The sequence below is a fragment of the Symsagittifera roscoffensis genome, chromosome 7 (assembly GCF_963678635.1).
Source record: "Symsagittifera roscoffensis chromosome 7, txSymRosc1.1, whole genome shotgun sequence".
NCBI classification, from domain to species: Eukaryota; Metazoa; Xenacoelomorpha; order Acoela; family Convolutidae; genus Symsagittifera; species Symsagittifera roscoffensis.
The window spans coordinates 42,598,692-42,621,134 of record NC_087068.1 but is presented as its reverse complement, the minus strand read 5'-3'; the positions used below and the strand labels follow the sequence as shown (position 1 = coordinate 42,621,134).

General features: G+C 38.8%; 1 protein-coding gene across 1 annotated transcript; it reads right to left on the bottom strand.

Annotated features, from left to right (window-relative positions):
* Positions 1 to 279: 279 nt before the first annotated feature.
* LOC134851469 (enhancer of mRNA-decapping protein 4-like) lies at positions 280 to 12,917 on the bottom strand. Its single transcript, XM_063867575.1, has 9 exons — positions 12,657 to 12,917; positions 12,314 to 12,560; positions 12,063 to 12,239; positions 10,917 to 11,923; positions 9,595 to 10,286; positions 4,966 to 5,145; positions 3,846 to 4,014; positions 3,227 to 3,391; positions 280 to 925 (listed from the first exon to the last, which is right to left on the bottom strand). Exons 1-9 carry the CDS (start codon positions 12,904 to 12,906, stop codon positions 474 to 476), a joined length of 3,339 nt encoding a protein of 1,112 aa, XP_063723645.1. The 5' UTR covers positions 12,907 to 12,917; the 3' UTR covers positions 280 to 473.
* Between the last annotated feature and the right edge of the window lie 9,526 nt (positions 12,918 to 22,443).

Genomic DNA, 22,443 nt, shown 5'->3' with positions numbered 1-22,443 from the left:
CCCCTCAGGGACTCGACCCTCTGCCGACCCAAATGGTCCCACCTTTGTACTATTTTGACTGACCCTAAAATTTTTCTAAAGGCGCCGAAATAGCTGTTGGAATATCGTTAATTGCATCCCTGAAGCAGCAACATATAATAGGTTTCAAGAATATTCTATTTCAGATAAGCATCCGAATCAGCACACTTAGCGGGGTATACATTAATTTCTTAGCAAAACCTCTTAATCATATAGATTTATGGAATCTTTTCGCTGTCAAAATTCTATTATGAACAAAACTAAAATTGATCATTATATTCCTTCCATAAAACGCTCACAACAAAAACATCAATGAAAAAAGTCATTACATTAAAATCATCAGTTCAAACTACACAAAATGCTGTTCACATTGTCAAAAGAGATCCTAACTCACTCTACTCTTTCCGTTTCTAGCTAGTAATCAACTTGAATCTTCTTCCTTTTCCAATAACTTGTTATGCGACCAAGCCTTTCGTTTCCGCCGTCATATCACGGACAGCCGATGCCAGCATCTTAACTTTTCCAAAGAACGGATCAGTTCGTCCCTTCGTTTGATGATACTTCGTCAGCTCTCGTTCCAAAGCCGAGAGAGACCTGTCAAACTTCGGGTACTTGCAAAGCTCCATTGGGTCCAATTTCATCAAAGACGCTTCCAAAACATGAAGTCTCAGTTCGACACGATTGCACGATTGTAGGTTGCAACTTAATTGTTGCAGGAGTGCAAGCACGTTTGGAATGCTCAATTTGAAGTTGGGTTTCTCGATGTTTGAGCCCAGTGTTTCGCATACGTGCAACACTAGTGTAACATCTGCAGCCGTCAGTGCGATTTCAAACGCCTTGTCGTAATTTTGCTTCTTGATCTCCTCCTCGACCAGAGGACGCACATCGATGTGATTTTGCTGCGATCCTAACAATCCAAAATTTAAAATTGAGGCTAGGGTCCACGTCGCAAACACAAACAAAGAAAAAAGGCAAAGGGGACCCCAAAATTTTCAACCTAGCCAAAACACAGTTGGAAAAAGTCAATGAGCTCACGGAATGATGAATATGAAAACGTTTTAATTTTTGATTTGCAAATTTTGATCGATTTTCAAACAATTCATTTTTTTGACTTGTAAAGAAAAAATCAACTTGAAGCAGTTGGAGATTCACTACGGTCACTGCCACTTAATTGCAAATTCATCAAAGAATAGATGCTAATATTATTTTTAACAGAGAGGCGAAGCAAAAACAAGCGCTTCGCAAACACAAGCGAGGAAAATGCAGAAAAGAGCTCCTAACAGGCAAAAACAAGTGAAAGAAGGAAAGATTAAAAACACACCTTGAAAAAACTTGTTGATATTAGAAGTATCATGTTCTCACATCTGCTTTACGACCGCTTTTAATTTTCCTATCACTATCCACCAATAAAGCAGCACAGTTTCTATCGAATTGCCAATGTTATGCAACAAAAGTTCGACCAAAAAAAAACTAATTAAGTGTTCCGGATTTGAATATCCGACCTATTGATTAGGAGTCTCACGTACTTGCATCTGCACCACGATCGCTTGGAAGAAACTAGTGGCCAGCTAATGTTGGATCTACCTGTTCTAATATTTTGAATCTTATATTGTACTGATAGGGAAATGCATAATTTTCAAATTTTCGAAAAATGGACTTTACGCTAAACCCTAGGGTTCCTTTGCTTAAGTAGGGACTACCCGCTTATTTAAAGGAAAAAAACTACCTTCCATTGTCAATTGAAGTCTTCATCTCATGTTTGACTGGGTAGTTTTCGAAAAAAAGTGAAAAAGATCACAAAAACCGATCGAAAATTTCACTTTTCACATCCATAAATTTTTTCTTTTAGAGCATGAAAATAGCCTCTGCTTTCCACGCCCTGATTTTTAGATGAAATCATTCCGCACCCTGATTTTTTTAGATTGAACCCTTAATATCAGATTTCGTAGTTTTGAAGAGTAGTGAGGAAGTTTCTTCAAAAAAACGGTAAAAATTTTAAAAGGAATTTTTCCGAAGCCCATATCAGCTTTTCTACAAACAAGGGTAGAAGATTACGCAGGGAAAATCTAAGCACCATTTAATGAACCATCAACCTCAGAATCAGCAGATAAATTTTTGAAACAAAAAAGAACTTTCGCAAAAAAAGGGGCAACATTTCGAAAATTGGACTTATTTCTAAAGCCATATTGGCAGCGTAGTTTTTGAGAATTAACCAAAATGTCAAAATGCCTTTTTTTGAAGCCATATCTGTTTTCTACCGATTTTAGGCACTAGCCACTTGAGAAGGGGAGATCCCCATAGTTTGTTCTTTCGATTGAAGCCTTCAACTCAGATTTGGGCATTTAATATTTGAGAAAATGAAAAAATTCAAACCAAATAGGCCAAAAATCTCCTTACTGAAACTTTCGTAAATGAAAAGCGACTATCAAAATATGCAGGCACATTGAAGAGCACCCGGTTTTTCCATTGGTACCATTTATTTTTGAAAATCGGCACAGTAGTTTTTTGAGAAAAATTGATATTTCTGCGAAAAGTACAAAAGTTTTCAAAAACGTCGCAAAAAAACGGAAAACAACAAATCCCATACATTTCATAATACACGTTTTTTTTTTTCGAAATGAGCAATTTTATTTGCGAATTAGGTTGGAAAAGAAATTCTTCGTAAAATACACTACGCTTCGCTTGTGTAAACAAAATTGCAAAGAAAACAAATTAACGCCAGCGTAAGTTCGGATTCAAACCCACGATGTACTGTGCACCAGTCCATTTTTACCACTTGCTCCTGAAAGGCCTATGATTCGCTGTAATATAATACATTGGGCAGATCAAAATCATAACTTCCACCTCTGCAATTCAATGAAGCAATGCAACTCGCACGTACGTAAATCACGATACTCAAATCTACTTATCTAAATCTTTCGACACCGTATCTCGCCCGTGAAGATGCTTAGTTATATAACACAAAGCTAGACAAACACATTCTTTGAGTAAAAACAGCAGCTAGTAAAGCTGCCTTAGTGAGCAGTTCTCTTCGCTTATGTTTGCAATTAAATCTACTATACTATACCCTCACTGGCATATTTCCTGTCATAAGATGTTTTCTGGAGTTATTAGTTTGACCGGAGTTATTGGTTATTACAAGGCTAATCTTTCTCAGATGGATGCTTGAATCAGATGTGTTTGAGAATTACTAAGACATTTCATCTACCTTCAGGGACTGGAGTGGCGGCTGTGACTTGTCTCTGTATGTGTCTCAACTGTGTTTGGAGAGTGGTCTGCAGCTGTCTGTTCTGCTCCCCCATCGCACTCTGCCACTCCCCACTCAGACTCTTCTGCAGTCCCAACAGACTCTGCTGCATCTCACCACGCATACCTAATTCGACACAATAACATACACAAAGTAGTCAAAAACCATCACTAAACTATTTTTCTCAAATTAAAAAAAAATATATATTTTTTGGTTTATAAGTTAACCTCATCCCACTTGAAATCAAATGCACAAATGTCATCAATTAAAACCAAACTCAGCAGAAACATACAAAAATTAGTCAAAAAATATCGCAAAATATTCGTTTAAATTCCGGGCGTGTGAAAGTGAGAGTAGCGGTGATCGTGTAAAAACGCTTTTCCTATTCAAAACATAGCTTTTTATGTTTTCATACTACAGTTTTTGTCAGTCTTATTGAGCATGTTTTTTTTTTCAAAGCACAAAAAATATGTTCAGTTCAAAAACATTCTAAAACATCTCCTCTTTTAGAGAGTAGAGGTGCTATTTAAGAAGCCAAAATTCAATTATGTGAATCACTAATCACTGCCCAGATACTAACTGTGCAACTCGGCCTTGACAGTCTCTCTGACCACTTTCTGGATGTCCGCCTGACTGGTTCCCAGTTGTTTCTGCACTGCACCCACATGTGCCTCCAGGTACTTCTGGCTCTGATCACTCTGTAGCTTCCCGTGTGCTTCCAGTGCCCTCATGTACTCACTAGTGCCACTCTAAAAACACCACAAGTTCATTCACACTTTTTTACGCATTCTTCAATGCTCACTTTCTTAACCATTCACACTTGTTCATGTATGTTTAAATGCTTAATTCTTTACACTTTCATACTTTTTCATATTACCTTAAAAGCTTATATTCTTAAACACTCAAACTTGTTCACGTATTTTTGAATGCTCACTTCCAAAAAATGTCTGATGAAGACAACCATATAAATTTGCATCAATATTAATAAACTTGCTGATATTTAATTATAAGTATGAGTCGAGAAGACTTGCCGCAAGGCTGTAAAACTTGATAGAGCAGTCTTTCGTTTTTTTTTCAGTAGAAAGTCATTTTCCTGATGTAATAAAATATTTGTCTGGAATTTGAACAGTGGAAAAGATGAACGCAAGGAAGCTGAAAACAAACTGACTTGTTTTTTCAAGAGCCTTCAACTTTTCAATTTCAAAGACAAAAAATAGATGGTCTTAAAGCTCTTTGAATTTGTAGAACAATTTGTGATGGACACTTTATTGTTAAAATTAACCCAATTTGAGAAAACTGTAAAACTTCTCAAATCAATACCTAAAACTTTTATTTCGCTGGGAAATCTGATAATTAATTTCCATTTTCAAAATCAGAAGTCGATCACGATTTTTGATGTTCGATAGTGGAGTTTGCCTTCCTTTTAACAATGGAAATGCACTGACCTTACAAAGAAATCATAAGTCAAATTGCGAAAAATCAGCGAAAAACTAAGCGTGATTAAATTTTGACTTTTTCCTGAGAAGAAAAATAAGCAAGACCTATATAAGAGTACTCACTACGTTCATTACTCTTAAAAAGAAATTCTGTGGTTATATACACAGACTAGTTTTTTAAAAAATATTGGCTCAACGAGAACAGCCACGCTGTTAAAACTTGTCACTGCTCTGATTTTTCTCATTATTGCTTAAGCACTTTACCTGGAATACATGTGCTACTTGTTTCGTAGACTCTTCCATTGCTCTCGCAAACTGGGGTGCCAACTTCTGTTCGAATAGCTCACGGCATTTCTGGTTGATAACTGTTTCCACAGAGGCTGCAGCTTGTTTCCCAATAGTTTCTGAGAGCTGTTTGCTCGACAGTATTTTCTTAACTTGCTCCTGAAACACAAAAATTTTGGTAGCTTTCGATCACATCAGAATTTGCAGTTCAAGCTTGCAAACATACTTGCTCAAGCTATTTCGTCAACTACTTCCCCTGACGAATTCTGGAAAAATAGCTCTGGGTCCCTTCAATTCTAGTTCACATATATTAAACCTTTATAAGCTCAAATATCATTTTTTTACCATTTTAATTTTCACTTTCGAATTTATATAGCGTAATTTGCCTTCCTTTTAGCAAGTGAATTTGATTTGAACTTATGAATCAAACAACAAAAAAAAAGAAATTTGAGCGCGAACCTTTAAAATTTTCCCTAAGAAACAATGGAAACTACAGAACATACAAAAAACCTTCACTTCGCTCTTTAACCAATTAGACAGAATTATTTAATATTGAGCGCGAACAATTGTTCATTTTAACCTTGTTCAAAAAGTTAAACTTCTTCAAAAAAGTTAAACCACACGATCTAAATATTCTGAAACTCATTAAGTTCACGTTCACTAACACTTGAAAAAATGAACAAGTTAAATTTTTTTTAGGTACTTAGGCTTTAGAACAAATTACATCGAATGAAAGCACAATAAATGTATTGAAACATTTTGATATTTTTTAATGATTTGCACAATTATAAGCGAAAGCAAAAATAATAAGTAAACTCGCCTTCGGCCTAAGTACTTCCACACAAATTATAATCGCAAATGTCGAGCGAAGAATAGAATCCTTATTCGGCCAGAATGTTCAAAAGTATTATTTCTACACTGATCTCAGCAACGCTAAAACCAATTCGCATCAGGAAGTGTTTTGCTTTAGTAACTCAAATTCAAACAGGAAAAAAAATCCCAGGCAAAGCTCACTTTAACTTGTTTTTGAAAACAATTTGACACACAAAAAGCAAAGTTTCAGCAAAAAAAAAACGCAGAATTATTTCGAGTGACACAAAGGCAAAGCTGCTCTTCGCAAACACTAGCGAGAACACGACAAAAAAGCAACTTTATAGAGTGAAAAAAAAAAGAAAAAATAGAAATAAGCCTCTACATATCGAACCTCGAGATTTGGAGTCTCACAACCTGTCCAAAGTATTTAGCTAAATTATCTATAAATTAAGCATTTCAAAAATATTGCGAGATATATTGAGCTTGAAATTTTCTGAAATCGAGTTTTTATTATTGTACTGATATTTGAAGCAAATAGCTTTTTTCGGTTCATTTGAGCAATAAGAAATGCATCAACTGCGTTAAATTATTACTAACCAAATATCAAGCACTAATATCTGCGACTGAGGTTAGAATAGTCGTACCATTACACTATGCTCACTGAAGTTCGCAATAGTAAATAAGGGTTATGAGTTATCAGCAAATAAATATCGCCCAGTGCCTTAAAAAATTTCAATTAAAAAGGTATATTAAAAAATTTCAATTAAACTCGATATTTTTGCGCCCTCTTTCATTTCTCCCTCAAACAAAATAGTCATCGAACAAAATAGTCATATTACTTTCTAGCGAAGCCAGAATAAGAGAGTAATAAAATCTATTGCGAGAAAAAACAGCAACATACTTCAAATATATTTTTTGAAAACTTCAAAACATTAAAAGAGTAAGTGCAATCTAGCCATTATCTTACTCTTTTGACTCATAAAAGCTAACTTCAAAATCAAACTACGTGAGCTGGAGGAAAAAATATTGGCGTTCATACATTTTTCACCTGGAGGAAAAAATATTGACGTTCATAAAATTTTCAACTGATAGTAATCAAAAATCATGATTTCAAAAATTCAAGACAAGCCGACAATCATTACATGCTTCGGAACAGAGAAGAATGGAATGCACAGAAAATATCAAGAAAAAGTTTTTAAAAACTTTAAAAATCGTAATCAAAAAAATCAGCAAATTTTGTTGGAACTTAATTACATGCACTATAACCCAAATAGATTGAAAGAGTTTTGAGTTATCATGTAAGCCCCTTAAACTATAAGCAAAATTTGATCTGTGGCAAATAGGTAGAAAAATAAGCCATAGTCATACAAATAGTCGGCAAAAAACGGTCCTGACCAGATTCGAACGCAGACCTTTCTCGTCTTAAGCATGAACTTCACCTCCATGCTGAACGTTCCCAATTGATAAAATGAATTTGATTTAACAACTTGAAAAAATCGTGTAATCCAGAAGAAAATCCCATAACTCGGAAAAAATGCTAAAATAAATAATCAGAGGAACGATAATGAGAGAACTAAATTATCAAAAAAAAACAGTACGAATCGCAATCAAGACCTTTCTCGTCCTTAGTATGGACGTACTTTTACGCTAAATGGGCAACTTGTTGGACTAAAATGAGACTTGATAGATATACTATTTAATAAGCCGAGTCCAACGGTAGAGTTCAGTAAAAAACGTTTTCAATTTGATAGGATAGTTTCTAAGAAAAACAAAAAGTTCCTAAAAACGGTCAAAAGTTCAAAAACTTGAATTTCCGAAACCTATCACTTTTTTTTCTGCAATGAGAAGGTCGTTACCGCTTAAGTATAAACTATTACCATAACCGGACTTCTCGATTGAACTTGAAAACTTAACCTAAAAATTTACAGGGTAGTTATCGAAAAAAAATCAAAAGTTTCAAAAAAAATGGTCAAAAACTCAAAAATTTGACTGTTTAGCGAATCCTAATTATACATTTTTGTGTAAAAATATTCGGGGGTAGCCGCTTGAGCAGAAAAAAATCACACAATATGATGTTTCGATTGAACGAAAAAAAATTAGGCCTAGCCGCAACTTCGAAAGCGTCGCAAAAAAATAGAAATTAAAAAAATTATAAAATTAAAAAACCCAACCGCATACATTTTATGATTTTACTCCATGTAATACCTGATTTTGTCGAATAAGAAATTTGCCGTCGGAATTACAAAATATCAAATGACTTAACCAATGCAACATCAGCCGAAACCATTTAAACGAAAAAAAAAACTTAAAAAAACTAAGTTATTCAAAATCAGACACTTCGCATGCACAAGCAAAAATATGACCGATAACGCTTTTGTGAAAAACTGAATGAGTAAAATTTTTAGTCTAAAAAATTCTTAAGTGACGCACACCAATTATGACGCATTAGCAGTACCATTCAATTTGAAAAAGAAAGAAAGTTACCAATTAACATGCCTCAATTTATAGAGCAGTCTGTGGAGCATTAATAACATGAAGAAATTAAATGTAACAAAATAAAATTCAGTTTTTTTAATTGGAGATTTTTGTGAAAATCATCACCCCACGCGCCGTATTAAAAACAAAGTGATAAAGTTCGCTCCTAGTAACAAATCAATTATGGAAAATAATATTCCTTCAACCAATTTGGAACGATTTCTATGACGGATTAAATCTCCGCGTTAATAGTCCCAAATTGGCCAAAATCGCAATTTTATACCACCATAACTTTCCAAAAAATGATCACAGGTGAAATATCTTTCTAAATTTAAGCTCAGGATAACAATATTCTTTGAATGATATAAAAAACAATCCCGTCAAAAATGGCTAGTTAAAAAGTCGAAATTTGTCTGAAGAAAAAAAACACCCCGAGCACAAATATTCCGTTACTTTCGTTACCATAGTCGGAACAATAATAGTCTGTGTTAAAATCCTTAGCATTGGCTGTATTTAATAGCTGGCTATTGATCAAAAAGAACACTTTCAAAATGAACACATTTCATCGCAACAATATTTGCGCCGCAACAATATTTGCTACTTAGGTTGGAAAAAAATATAGTTCATACTATAACACAAGCCTTGCTTGTGTAATAAAATGACAAATTATGGAACTTTCAATTATAGTAAAAAAAAATTACCACCAAAACAAAATCCATGCTTTACAAATTAGGCTGATAAAAATTAGTACCAGATAATAAATCATATTTAAGAAATAGAAAATGAACCGATGGAAACTAGGTCGAAAACCGCGAAGCCGAAAAAATCAACATTTTTCAATAAAGTTATTTGAAAACATAATTACTGCCCCAAACGTACCCCTTATTAACTCAACTACCTAGATGAGGTACTTTACTTGAAATTTCAAAAAAATTTAGCATGTCTTGAAATGAACCATTCCTAATTTGACCATTCTGTGACCTAAGTTATTTACTGGAAAAAAACTCTAGGACCCGGTTGTAATACCCTTTCTTGTCGCAAGGGCAAACATGAAAAACGAACCGGAAAGTTTTCCGTTTGCGAAAAAGCTCCTGGCCGAATTCGAACTTTGGCCCTCTGTTAACATACGCACGGACGTTACCTCTAGGTCATATGCGCAACATCAAACGCTGAATTTCGTTAAATATACATCAAGCTATCAAATGATTCTGTTTGACAAGTTGATTCCTCAAAAACGACCATGGTCCCATTAGATGACGCTTACTAATCGCAAGCAGAAAATTAGACGTTATCGCTGAAAATTTAAAAAAGATTACTCACTTTCATAACAGCATCAGTAGATGTCAATTTCTGAGACACCAACGTGCTTACATTGTCTCCAATAGGCTGCATATATTTGTTTACAGTAGGGACAACTTGCAGCTTCATCTCATTCTTGACTTGACTTCCAATTGTATCCTTTAGAACAGTTTTGGATTCTTTCTGATTCGCTACTATCGACGCTGACAACTTGTCCAATCTCTTTTCAAGCATTGTTTGATTATCCTGAATGGTCTTCAAAGCAGATAGAATTTCACTCATGTCAACCTGAGTTGTAACTGCAGGTGATGCACTAGGCGCTAAGCTAATCAATGGTTGCGCGGAATCCCCAGCAGGGTGTGCCTGTATGTGATTTTGGTTATTAGATTTATGTTTGTTCTTTTTCTCTTCAGATGTTGTTCCTCCGATTCCAATAAGTGCCTTCAATGCATCCGCGTCAGATTCATTTTTCTTCTGTCGATCGGGTCCTTGGGGCGTCTGGAAAAACTTCATTACATTGTCATTTATTTCTGAGTTCTCCCGACTAAGTTTTGGCGTGTTGGGTTTCTTCGTGGGTCCACTGAATCCTGGCATCAGTGTCGGACTTTGCGTGACATTCGTGAGTTGTGAATTATTCGGGTCATCGTCCCAGGAGTCGAAGCCTCCGAAATTGCTACTGTTCTTTGCGTCTTGCCCGTTCGTAGCTTGTACTTCTGAAAAACGATAGCAGCACTCATGATTTTTACACAGAGGCTCAGCTGTGCTTCGCAAACACGACCAAAATGCAGCTCTATCAAGTGAAATAAGAAAAAGTAGAAACATGCCTAGAATTAGCAAAAACTCGGCTACGTTTGCATGTAATAAATCGCAAAAAATAAAGCCACATTTGGTATAAATTATGCAGTTCAAAAAATTGCGAGATATCTTGAGTTAGATCAATAAATTAGGTAAATTTTTGAAATCGAGTTTTTTTATCATTGGTATGTTGTTTGACACAAATAGCTTTTTTCGGTTCATTTGATGAATTTAAAGTACATCAACCGTGTTAATGTATAACTAATCGAATGTCCAAGCACATGCTATCAATAGTACATGTGCCCCAAAAGTGGCCCCAATATTTGCGATTTAGGTTGAAAAAAAAGGTTCGTACTAAAACACTCGCTTCGCAAGTGTAATCAGGAACCAATATCTGCTATAAGGATGAATTAGTGAAAAATCACCACCTGAAAAAAAGCAAAATCAATGCATTTTAGTTTAGACAACTAAGCCGCGAGCCAAACATACGATTAAAAACCATAATAATCGTTCCTATTCAGCTATAATGACTTTATTTGAAACCTTACTGGTTTTTGAAGCAGCAGACTTCTCCCCAAATGAGTTCGGACCCAAAAGCTCGTTAGAGTCATCATTGTCATCATCTAGAGTTTCGATCTCTTCACATTCTATCTCTATGTCCAACGATTCCTCTTCTGTTGCTCTGCTTTTCAAATTGGCCATTTTAACAGGCTCAATTTCTTCGTTGATTGAATCAACGTCCGTGAATTCTTCGTCTTGGCTTCCATCTTGATTATCAAACTCCTCCTGATCATTGTTGTTATTCTCACCACCTGGCTTTGGAACAGGCAACACCTGAGGCTTGATTGGAACAGCAGCAGCTAAACCTTTCGGAATCAAGTGAGTGCCTGGGTTGAACAAGTCAGACGTCACTCTGACTTCGAGTTCCTGCATAGTTTTCGTGTTAATTGAAGTCATTTTTATGACGACCTCGTTTGACCCTCTGTCATGTTCATCGTCATCGTCTTCTTCCGTCTGAATTTGCCAGATTGAGAATGAAAGTACAGGAGAGGATAATTTATACTCAGTGCATACAAAGAAAGCAGCGTATCCAGATTTATCTTTGTTCTGGTGTTTTTTCAGAGTTAAAATGTACATGATTTCTCTCATTACATCAGTAAGAACTACATAGCGACCCGTAGGATCCATCGCTGCTTTCATCATGGGCTGCGGATCTCGCTCGAATGTTATAGTCTGAAGCAGCTTCCACGTCGAAGCGCACCACAGTTTGATTTCTCGGTTGAAATCAGCTCCTGTAACAAAGAACCGCCAAAAAGATTCTGTAACATGTGGATCCCTGTGGTTATCACAGAAAAGCAGAGATGACAATTTGCTGCTTTTGCTATGCGGCTGAAAGTTTTGCAGACATCTTGAGGACGGCGGGGTTTTGTCGAATAAGAGTTGGAAACATTTCATGCATCCATCTTGTGAGACTGTTGCAAGGATTTGAGCATCGGGCGAAACATCACAGTCCGTAACAACTCCTCCGTTGTCTTTGATGCAAATGTACGAGTCACTAAAAAATTGCGATCACAGTTGCAAAATTTTCTATCGATTCAGTCGCAAACTCACATATTCTGTGGTCAATCAGTATACAAAAACGAAAGCATTTCGACGAAATAGAATAATTCAAGGATAAGTGAACAAATTCTCACCTTATGTCTTTTAAGTTGAGATCACGCTGATCTTCATATTTCATTGCCAACGTATCGAGATCAAACACATTCACCGTTTTGTCAGTTGTGACCACAAAAAGGGGCGGCGGCTCCACTAGTTGGCTATCTGAGTCACCTTCGCAAACTGGCGGGCCCATCATTGGTTGCCATTTCAACCTGGATCATTTAGATTTGCCGCCAAAATAATTTTCTTAAACTACATGAAGCCACACTTTGATTTCAAAAATTACCTGTGGTTATCAGACGAAACTGCATCTGAGGTTTTGACAGACCAAAGAACAGTGAAATCAAGAGTCGAACCCCCTTTATTTTTCAGTTCCCAAATACTGAAGTTTCCCATAACATCCACAGCTCCAAGAATAACATTTGAATGCGAGGCAAAAGCAAGATCGCAGATATTGTGTACAAAGTTCTTGATGAGCGTCTTGCTACCGGTTTGTCGATGCATAATTCGAATGCAAAAGTTTGTCTGCAAACCTAAAACAAAATCATTTTGTCTTCACTGACGCAAAAAAATCAGATGAACCTTGAACTCTTTATTAGATTAATTACAACTAATATCGATAATCTTACCTCGTAAAGCATAGGCAAAATATTCAGAATTTGAAGTAACCAAATTTCCTGTGTGATATTTTTGTTCCCAGTCATATCTAGTTAGGTCTCTTGCAAATATTTTTCTTGAAGCCTGAGAACTCGACTCTGTGCTAGAATACACTGTGACATTTTCGGCTAACACGCTTTCATTTACTGCATCATGTGATGCTGAAAAACTGACCTTCAGGTCTTTCGCAGGAATGCAGTGGGTCAAAAGTTTTACATCCATTCTGAAAAAATGCAACTTTACTAGAATCATTAGGAGGAAAACTATCAAGCTAACACAGGTTGTCGTCATCAATCGTCATTCATATTGTCCAGAAAAAAAATATTTTTGTTAATTACCAAGAACTTGTTATCTAGGGCCAACTTAATGTGGGAAGTGTTCATTAATATATAAGCAAACAGAGCAAAATGATGCAAAATTCATAGCTGTTGTCTCAAAACAGATTTCATACAAAACAGTTAGGCGTTCTTGAAGATAATCAGAACGTCAAAAGTATCATAAAAAAGAGTCCCTTCATCACATATTCCAGTCAAAACCCTAGGAATTTTCTAGATATGGATAAGAAAAGTATAACGTGAGAAAGAAATAAAGAGAACCAGCTGGTTTGGAGTCACGCCAACCAGATTGAGAAAACTAACACCTGCACAGAATAAACCGGATTTGAAAGAAACTCAAAAAGTTTGAACTGATATGAGGCTACAGTTCTATCATATACTAATAGAAAGCTGCGCTTTTTTGTTTCATTGGCTCTGTAAATGAAAAATTTCTCCTAAAATAGTTTAATTGTTAACGGTGCCGTGCCGAGTACACAATCATCGTTCGCAACCAGTACTGCGAGGGAGATTCTCCGCTTAAAGAAACTCTACTAGAGGACAAAATTTTACGCAAACTAGATTTTCTTCAGCTGTTTATGATCATCGACGGAAATATTAATTTCGTTGCATGTTTTTTGAACTGTGACATTCGACCAGAATTGACGAAAATGCAGATTCGGCAATTTCGAGTTATTAGCAGCTAACCTTCCGAATTAGCAGTTTTGAAGGATTAGCAGTGTTATTGGAACGATTAGTCAAACTGTGAAGGCTGGAATATTCTGGTATTTCAAATTTTTAAAATTTCGAAGTATGACGTCATATTTCTGAGAAACGTCAGAATCGGCCATTTTGGAAGAAAACCAGAGAAAATCAGAACAATAGTTGCGATAGCGATAACTACGAGAATTGTGATAGAAAAACCTCAACGAATTGCAGAGTCAGCAGAGACCGTTCCGAGTTGCAACGATTGTGCCGCTACAATCGTTGCAAGGCCGTTCACAACAACGGTGAAGGGTGGAAAAGCAGCCTTCCGGAAAGAAGACAAGGTTGTTATTTACCCGGATTCAAAAATCCGGAGGGGTCTCGGGACTTGGACTCATATCATTTTATACAAACTCTTAGCTTCCTGGTTATGTCTTGAATTGAATTTATTTAACATCTGAATTCATTTTACGACGATGAGAAGCTAGGAGTTGGAGAAAAGGGTTGATCCATCTTCGATGGAGATGATGATTGTTATCTACTGAACAAAAACTATAGTAACACAGTAAGTAGTTGTAGTCCTGTTTTTAGGAGTGACCTCGTGGTCTGGTGATACTGAGACGCAGCCATGAGCTCACCATTTTGCATGTAATTAGGTTAATTTGAGCGTTCTGGTCGAAGCCGGAGAACAGTAACGTTTTTGTCGACCCGATGTTGAAAAGACCACCAAAAGAACTGGCTTTGGTAGAGACGGTGAAAAGCATGTAGAGCCCTTTTTAGACGTTGGCCAGTCGTCTTAGAACCTAGCTTTATTTTTCGTCGATATGTACTTCCGGGCGAATGTTACACTGATGTTTTTATGGCGCTCCTGGTTGTTATTCTTTTAAACATCATGACCGCCAGAACTGTTAACGAGCACTCCGCGCCGAGCGGATGCTCATAATAACGCCCTTAAAAGGCCCTAACCGCCGGGGCGGAGGGGTAGTTCGGAACGCGGAAGCCTTCCGTATTCCCGTGAATAGCTTTTTAACCTAGTTAAGACCGAAAATTCACGAACGAGGAAGGGTGGGGGGATTAGCGGTCCCGTCATCTCTTGAGTGATCCGTGACCAAAAACACTTAAAGATATATATAAACCAAACAAAAAGTAGTATAGTACCCAAGAAAAACTAAAAACATAAAAAATAACCGAAATAAACCAAAAACAGTTTAAGAAAAAAGTAAAAAATCAAAAGAAATCATCCCTCCAGACAAGATGTGATCCGACCCTCCCGTTTGTTGTTGATAGATATATTGTTGTTACAGGCATTTATATCAATCAGGATTGTTACGATCATTTTTGTAGCCCTTTTGTACTTTTTGTACTGTAGGGTTGTTTGAGTATTTAAGCACGTTAATGCTAATTTGCGCTCAATCCGGAAGGGTCTGCTGATTTGCGCTCAATCCGGAGGGGTCTTGGGAGAAGACTGATCCGGCAAGCAGTACAAGGAGCAACAAGGAGGGGCTCAACGACAACGACAGTCGACTGTTGGGTATCGTTAACAAGTTTTGTATCCCTTTTGGTACAAAAAATAAGGTAGTAATCTGTGGGGGGCTCGACAGTGCTGCACTGTAGTGACCCTTCACCGAACTGCGAAAATCCGAGTTAAGCACCTTAATTCGGATATTGAACAAACCCGCAGGGGTATAGTGTTACTAATATCATTACTTATAAAGACTATATTAATACTCCTATATCGTTTTTCAGTAAAAAACACAGTAGGCGGACCGATTTTTAGGGTCAAAATAGCGATAATTTGATCCCCCCACAAACCGCGATTTTTGAAATATCGATCTTTTTGAATTGGAAAAAAAGCTAAATTAGTGAGTTATCTTGTAACTGTGCTAGTATAATAGGTAGAACCGGTTGAGTTTAGTTCAGAAGTGGTTGGAACTATTTTGGTACCAAAAACCAAATTTTCGCGATTTTTGAGAAAACGGAACACTATAAAATCAAAAAAAATTTTGAGATTTTTGAGTTAGGACAGAAAAATAGTTGCTCGGACAACGTAGACTAGTGAATATACAGGTTTTAAGACCCGTTTACCGAAAGCCTTCCGGATTACAGAGAAATCGAACTTAACGTGTTTGGTTCAGTGGATTCATCAATCCGGAGGGGTCCAGGTAGCATAATTTTTCGAAAATTTTTTCAACTAAAGCGTTTTAGATCGGTTATTCTTGCATTGAACTAGACAAGTATAGGCCTTGTGAGCTCGGATCAATAAATTTTAGGTCGAACAGAACAGAATTGCGGAAAAAGTTAGGCGGAACCTATAGGAGAGAAATTTCTTGACTTTAGAAAAAAGATGTTTTGGTTATTAACTTTGGAACTACTGGACAAATCTAGTTAATCTTGGTACCATTAGATCAGAAATTAGCTGAGCTTACTAATAAGAATCAAAGTTGTTCGAAAAAGTAAGCGTGAAAATTTTTTGAGATTGTTTTTAGCAAATTCACCAATTCGGGAGGGTAGACCCTCACGTTTTAAAAAATTTTTTTTTGGAAAGCCCTTACATCCCGTACCAAAGGGTAGAAACGGTTGAATAAGGCAATTTTACGCTGTTCTAGAAGATTAGGGAAGGCTAAAGGCACCAGAAAACCTTGATAGAGCCGAAATTAGGCTAGCGATAAGACCCTTCACCGTTAGCGTGAATTGTCAAATAAGAGGCTTAACTTCAATCCGGAAGGGTCTAGGGAAGGACCACATACCCTTCCTAGTTGATACAAACAGCATAATAGCGTCGGAGAGCTTATCCGGAGGGGTATATGTTGAAAATCAAGGAAATCTCAGAAAAGCTAATTTTACAAAACCGGAGGGGTCCCAATCAGGAGGGGTCCAAATTTTTCCTGATTCGGAGGGGTCCCAATCCGGAGGGGTCTTGTTTTCACAAAACTGGAGGGGTCTCAATCCGGAGGGGTCTCAATTTTGCCAATCCGAAGGGGCCTTTTTTTTGCCAATCCTGAGGGGTACTGTTTTTTGTCAACCCGGAGGGGTATTATTTTTGTTTAAGGACTTAAGTAAACAGAAGAAAAGATAATAGTGAGGGGTGTTAGGTTATTAAGAGACAGGCTAGGAACCAGTGACTGCACTGGTAACTTGCCTTTCAAAAAAGACCAGACCAAAACAAAACAGGTCCAAACTCGGATATTCGCGACAATAAGTCTATAAAAAAAAGGAGTTTGTAACTCATTGGTGTGGATTGAAATCCAAAACTTTTTTGAGAAAAGTGACTGCCCTGAGGATTTCAGTAGGTCTAGCTCGGGCAGTCCGAAGGCAGATAGGTAACACAGGACTCAGTGGGTGCAATAGACGCCCACTTGAGAAAATTACTGCCTTTAAGTTTTGTCTGTTTGGTGCAGCACCAAGCAGGGAAAGCTCTTTCTTTATAAAACAAGTTCGACTGCTGTACTGCGACCGACTAAAAGTACAATACACATACGTTTTTCATAGAAATATTTTTATTTTGTTATATCTGGTTTTAAATCAACAGTTTGTGCTTGATTGGGTAGGGAATACACTATCTTTTTAATTGACTGATATCATCATACTGTGCTAGTTCTCAAATCTTCGGCCTAATAATCGATTATTAAGAATAAGTTGTAAATACGCTGTGCTGTGGTAACATACAAGGATTCTTGGTCACTATTTAGTAGAAACTTTTGGAATTTATTGTGTTGTGTTATTATTATCAGTAGTCAGATCAAAAGGACACTAACAATCGAACTGAGTGGATAGATATAAGAAGTGATATAGTGAAAATGAGTCTAGACAAGTCAAGAATACCTAAACGAGGTGATAGCTCTAGGAAATTTATACCTGAAAAGCAAAGAAAAGCAATGACCGACCCTTTTGTGGAACGGATCACACGAACCCGGACCGACAAAGGGGAGACGGTTTCAGGCAGAATGGTTGAAAACAGGAGTCAGAAGTCCTCAGAAGAGCGAAAAGCTATGCTAGAAGTGGAGGTCCATTCGGACCAGGCCATGAATGAGAACCAGGAAATACATGGACCGGAGGGGAGAGACAGAAGGCTGGCGAGTGAATCTACTCCGGTAGAACAAGGCCAGGATTTTGCCACTTTCACCGGGAACTAGAAGATCTCCCACAGACAACACCATGATGGCAGGCGTGACGGAGAAACAGACAACGTCCTCATCGTTCTCAGAAAGAATGAAGAACATTTTCGGAAACATCTTTCCATTCACCATGGGAGTGGGTACAGGAAATGAAGGTGAATCCCAGGAGGAAGAAGAGGAAGATGAGGAGCAAGTGGACTTTGGATCTCAAGTCAGCCTCAATAGTTCGACCCAGGAGAATGAGGCATACACCGACAGAGAGACTGGAACCATGGACAAATTTGGTGTGGTGAGAACGATAAGCAAAGACATAAACACATCAGGCCAGTCAAGATACTTTGTGAGTATGACAAATTCGGAGACGCGAACTGGGGAGAATAGAAAACTAGGGCTAGGCAACGCATCGGTGGATCCGGAGGTGGATAATGAAAAGACGTCGAGGCAGAGAATCAAAGCCCGAATCTCGACCAGCACAAAGCTACCTGGGATCGACAGGGTGACACCGCCACTAGTGACGCCACTAGTAGAAAATTAGAAGAAGCCTTGAACAACATAGTATAGGAGAACAGTATAGCAGTATAGGAGAACAAAATGAAGAGATGTCCATAAGAATGAGTGAACTAGAAAGAGCAGTCCACGTTGAAAGAGAAAGTCTGCGGGAAGAAATAAACCGCAATAGACAAGAAGATGGTAGGAGCGAGAAACGCTTGAAGGAAAGAACGGACAAACACATAGCGAAAAACTTGTCGCGAATGACAAGAAAAGCGGAACAGAGAGAGTTACGCTTAAAAGACGATATGGAGAAGTTAAGAATTCAGCAAGAGCAGTCTCTTGGGACTCTTGACACAAAGATAGAAGCGATGATGGAGAGGCGAACTCAGGCTATCATGGATAGGTTGGACGGGCTACTAGGCAGCAAGAGTGGAACAAAAGAAGGGGAACCGAACTCGAGAGGTCCCAGCAGGGAGCCGAAGGTGAACTTCAATAACCATCAAAGGAGGAGGACATATGGATTCACTAGAGGTAGGGGCAGTTCATCAGGCTATGTCACAAGGGATAATAGAACATGGGGCCCAAACAGTAGAGCAAGTTCAACTGGGAACAGACAGACCTCAAACGATCGAGCGACGCAAGGCACACATGCGACTGGGAGAGGTGATTCCGGTAACAGGAGACATGTGAGCCCAGGGAGGAGTCATGTGGGCCAAGGGGGAAACAGTCACGGCGATTCGGATTGCAGGGATGCAGCGAATACAGAGCCCTTAACAAGGTGCGATGATACTCAGGCGGGGCACTCAAAAGATGCTACGGCAATGGCCACAGCCTTTGAACCCCTGAACAGGTCTTTGGAGACATTCCTGACGAGGTTATCCAGAACTAATGAACGCAGTGAAAAGTCTAGAGGAGTCTTTAAGAAACCAAGATGCTATAAAGACGAATCTGACGGCTACATTGACACCTGGATAGAGGTGATGAAACTGCATTTTGAGGAAGAAGACCTGTCAGAAAGGCAAGAGTGCAGTGCGCTCACCAGTAACTTGGAAGGGACAGCCCTAAACTGTGTGATGGCCAAAAAGCAATATCAGCGGGATACTGCTGAGAAAATCTTCGAAATCTTGTTGAATCGTTTTGGCTCAGAGTTGCAAGGACACCAAGCAATGATGCGCTTCGAGAAAAGGAGGCAACAAGAAGATGAGACGATAGACAAGTTTCTAGACGATTTGGAGATGCTTAGAAGGCGTAGCCAACCAGACGAGTCGAACAGAAGGATGAACCTGGCGGTAGCCTCAAAATTCATCGATGGTGTGAAGAATGATGAACTTCGAACAATGCTAGCAACGCATTACACACCACTATCAACCAATGCGCCAAACCAGAGGAGTTGAGGCTCAAGTCTAAAGAGTATCTTTTGTTGAAACCTCCTTCGAGATCTGGATATTATAAGAACAATTATGGAAATTTTAACAACGAACCATCAAACCAAGGGAACAACTGGTACAAACATAGGGATGATATGGACATAGACTCTCTTGTGCCAATTGCAGTTCAACGGACCATCATGTGTCAGCATGTCCAAGTTATAAACAGGGGGGCATGAAAGCAATAGGCTTTAGCCTCGAGGAAGAAGATGCGTCAGAAGTCAATCATGAAGACTTCATGAGAGGAGTAATTGCAAAATTCGGCCCGAGGTGTTTCTTTTGCAACTTGGAAGATCATTTTAAATCGGATTGTCCGCAATTCTGGGATGCTGTAGCGAGGAAACTTTATCAGGAAGTGAAAGCCAGCAAGGAAGCTTTATCAGGAGTGAAAGCCAGCAAGGCTCGCCCATTGAGTGAAGCGGAGGCGCGCAGAAAAGACAATCCGCAAGAGATGGCGACGAAGAAAATGCAAGCGGTAACTGAAGAGACATGCGAACCGGAACCAGTGATTGCGGCCGATAACTTCAAGGTTGATTATAGGGCAGCCGCGAGGGATGCTCTAAATAGAGTGCAGCAGGAACTGGTGACAAAAGAGATCGAACAAAAAGTGAAACTCGAACTGGAAAATGAGAATCTACAGGAGAACCTGAATACCTTCGAGGCAACAGAAGTCGAAGAGACGAAGGCACCAAGTAGTTTGAGCATGAAACTTAATGTGATCTCCGGGCAGAGGTGCCACAAGGAAGCAAAATACAGTCAATAATCTCGGTAGCGGGACACCAGGTAATCAGAAATCTGAGCGAACCGTCAGAGTTCACTTTGATGCTTTCTGATACATATGCAGATTATCTGAGACAGGTGGAGCCACGCACTGAATCGAGAGCGGTGCAAGCACTACTAACAACGGGTAGCCCTCGCACGAAGCTTCATGGTCTCTACGTGGAAGTCTATGGACCGTATCAGTTGATGCTGAACGTAGATGGAATCAGTATCTACACTAGGACATATGTGACAACAGACTGTGACCAGATAGGGCAGATCTATCTGAGTGAAGAAGAACTCAAAGAACGCATGATGGAGCAAGACGCAGTACACATTGGGTACGAAGCAGATGTGACTGCACATCTGCTCGACACCAATGGCAAGAAAATCGGAGTCATAGGGCTTCTGGACACAGGAGCGGTAGTGAGTGTGATGCCGATAAAAACTTGGGAAAAAATATGCTTCACGAGGGAAGATCTAATTCCAACGAATCTCCGACTGGCCGCCGCTAATCGAGGAGTGATTTACGTAGCCGGAAGAACACCAATAACGGTTCTCCACATGGGAGGACGGGATCTTTGGATAAGCTTCCTGGTGGTAGAGAATTTGGACGACGCCGACCAATTCATCTTGGGCAGAGATTTCGTCAGGAATTTCGACGTGATGATCGACTTGAACAACGGTCTAATAAGGATTAGGAACCCGGATCGGATGTATGTTAAAAAACCAATTAATAGGATAATAACAGACGAAAACAAGGTACCAATTTTTTTAGACAGAAAAGTAAAACTAGAGCCGGGACAAGCAATAGTAGCAATTTTAAGAATGAGAAATTTAAATTCGTTAAGTGATAGTAAACAGGTTTGTTTGGTACCGAATCCAAATGGTCAAAGCTCAGTGATTTTAGACCGGAGCCTCTCGGTAACGCGAAACGGACTGTGTGTCATTGTGTTATTGAACACACTGGACACCATGGTTTCAATCCAGTTTGGAAAGAAGCTTGGTTACGCTTTGCCGATGAGGACCGACTATGAAGAGACACAAAACTTGAAGAAATATAGTGTGAAAGAATGTCCTTATCATGCCAATAAAGATAAAAATTTTAAAAGAATTAATGAATTAAAATCTATTCATAAATTGTTTTCAATGAAGTCCGACGCGGACGACGGCTTATCGAGCTGCTCGAATTTTCCGGAACGCCCCTCGTCATATGAACTAGAGTCTGACAAACCGGTTTCGCCAGAGATAGAACACTTAAAAGGAAAAATAGGCGAGGGAGATTTCGAGCTACTACGGGAGGTTTTAAATCGGAACGCGGATGTCTTCTCAATACATAAGGCGGACATCGGTTGCTGTAATTTCGTCGAACACGAAATCGAACTTGAGGAAGGCGCCGTTCCCCATAGGGAAGGCGCAAGACGAATGACGCCACGAAAATCGGAAGCGTGCCGAGCGGAAATAGAAATGTTGCTCGAATACGACATGATAGAACCCTCGAAATCGCCATGGGCTTGCGGGGTAGTAATGGCGAAAAAGAAAGGGGGTAGCATAGGTTTTGTTGCGACTTTCGCTACTTGAACGCGGTAACGATAAAAGATGCGAACCCAATACCGCGAATAGACGAGAGCCTCTCTAAACTTGGTGATGCCAAGTTCTTCACCACATTGGACTTGGGTTCTGCCTTCTGGCAGGTCCCTCTGCGGAAGAAGGATAGAGAAAAGACCGGATTCGCGTGTGAGTTGGGGTTGTACCAGTAGAAGAGGATGCCCTTCGGCTTGTGCAACGCAACAGCCACTTTTAAAAGACTGATGGCTCAGGCTTTGACCAGAGTGACGAAGAAGTACGGGAACCTTGTGATGTGTTACGTAGATGACGTAGTCATAGCAACACCCACCTTGGAAGACCACATTGATTGGCTCGATGAGGTCTTTGGCTGCTTGAAAAGAG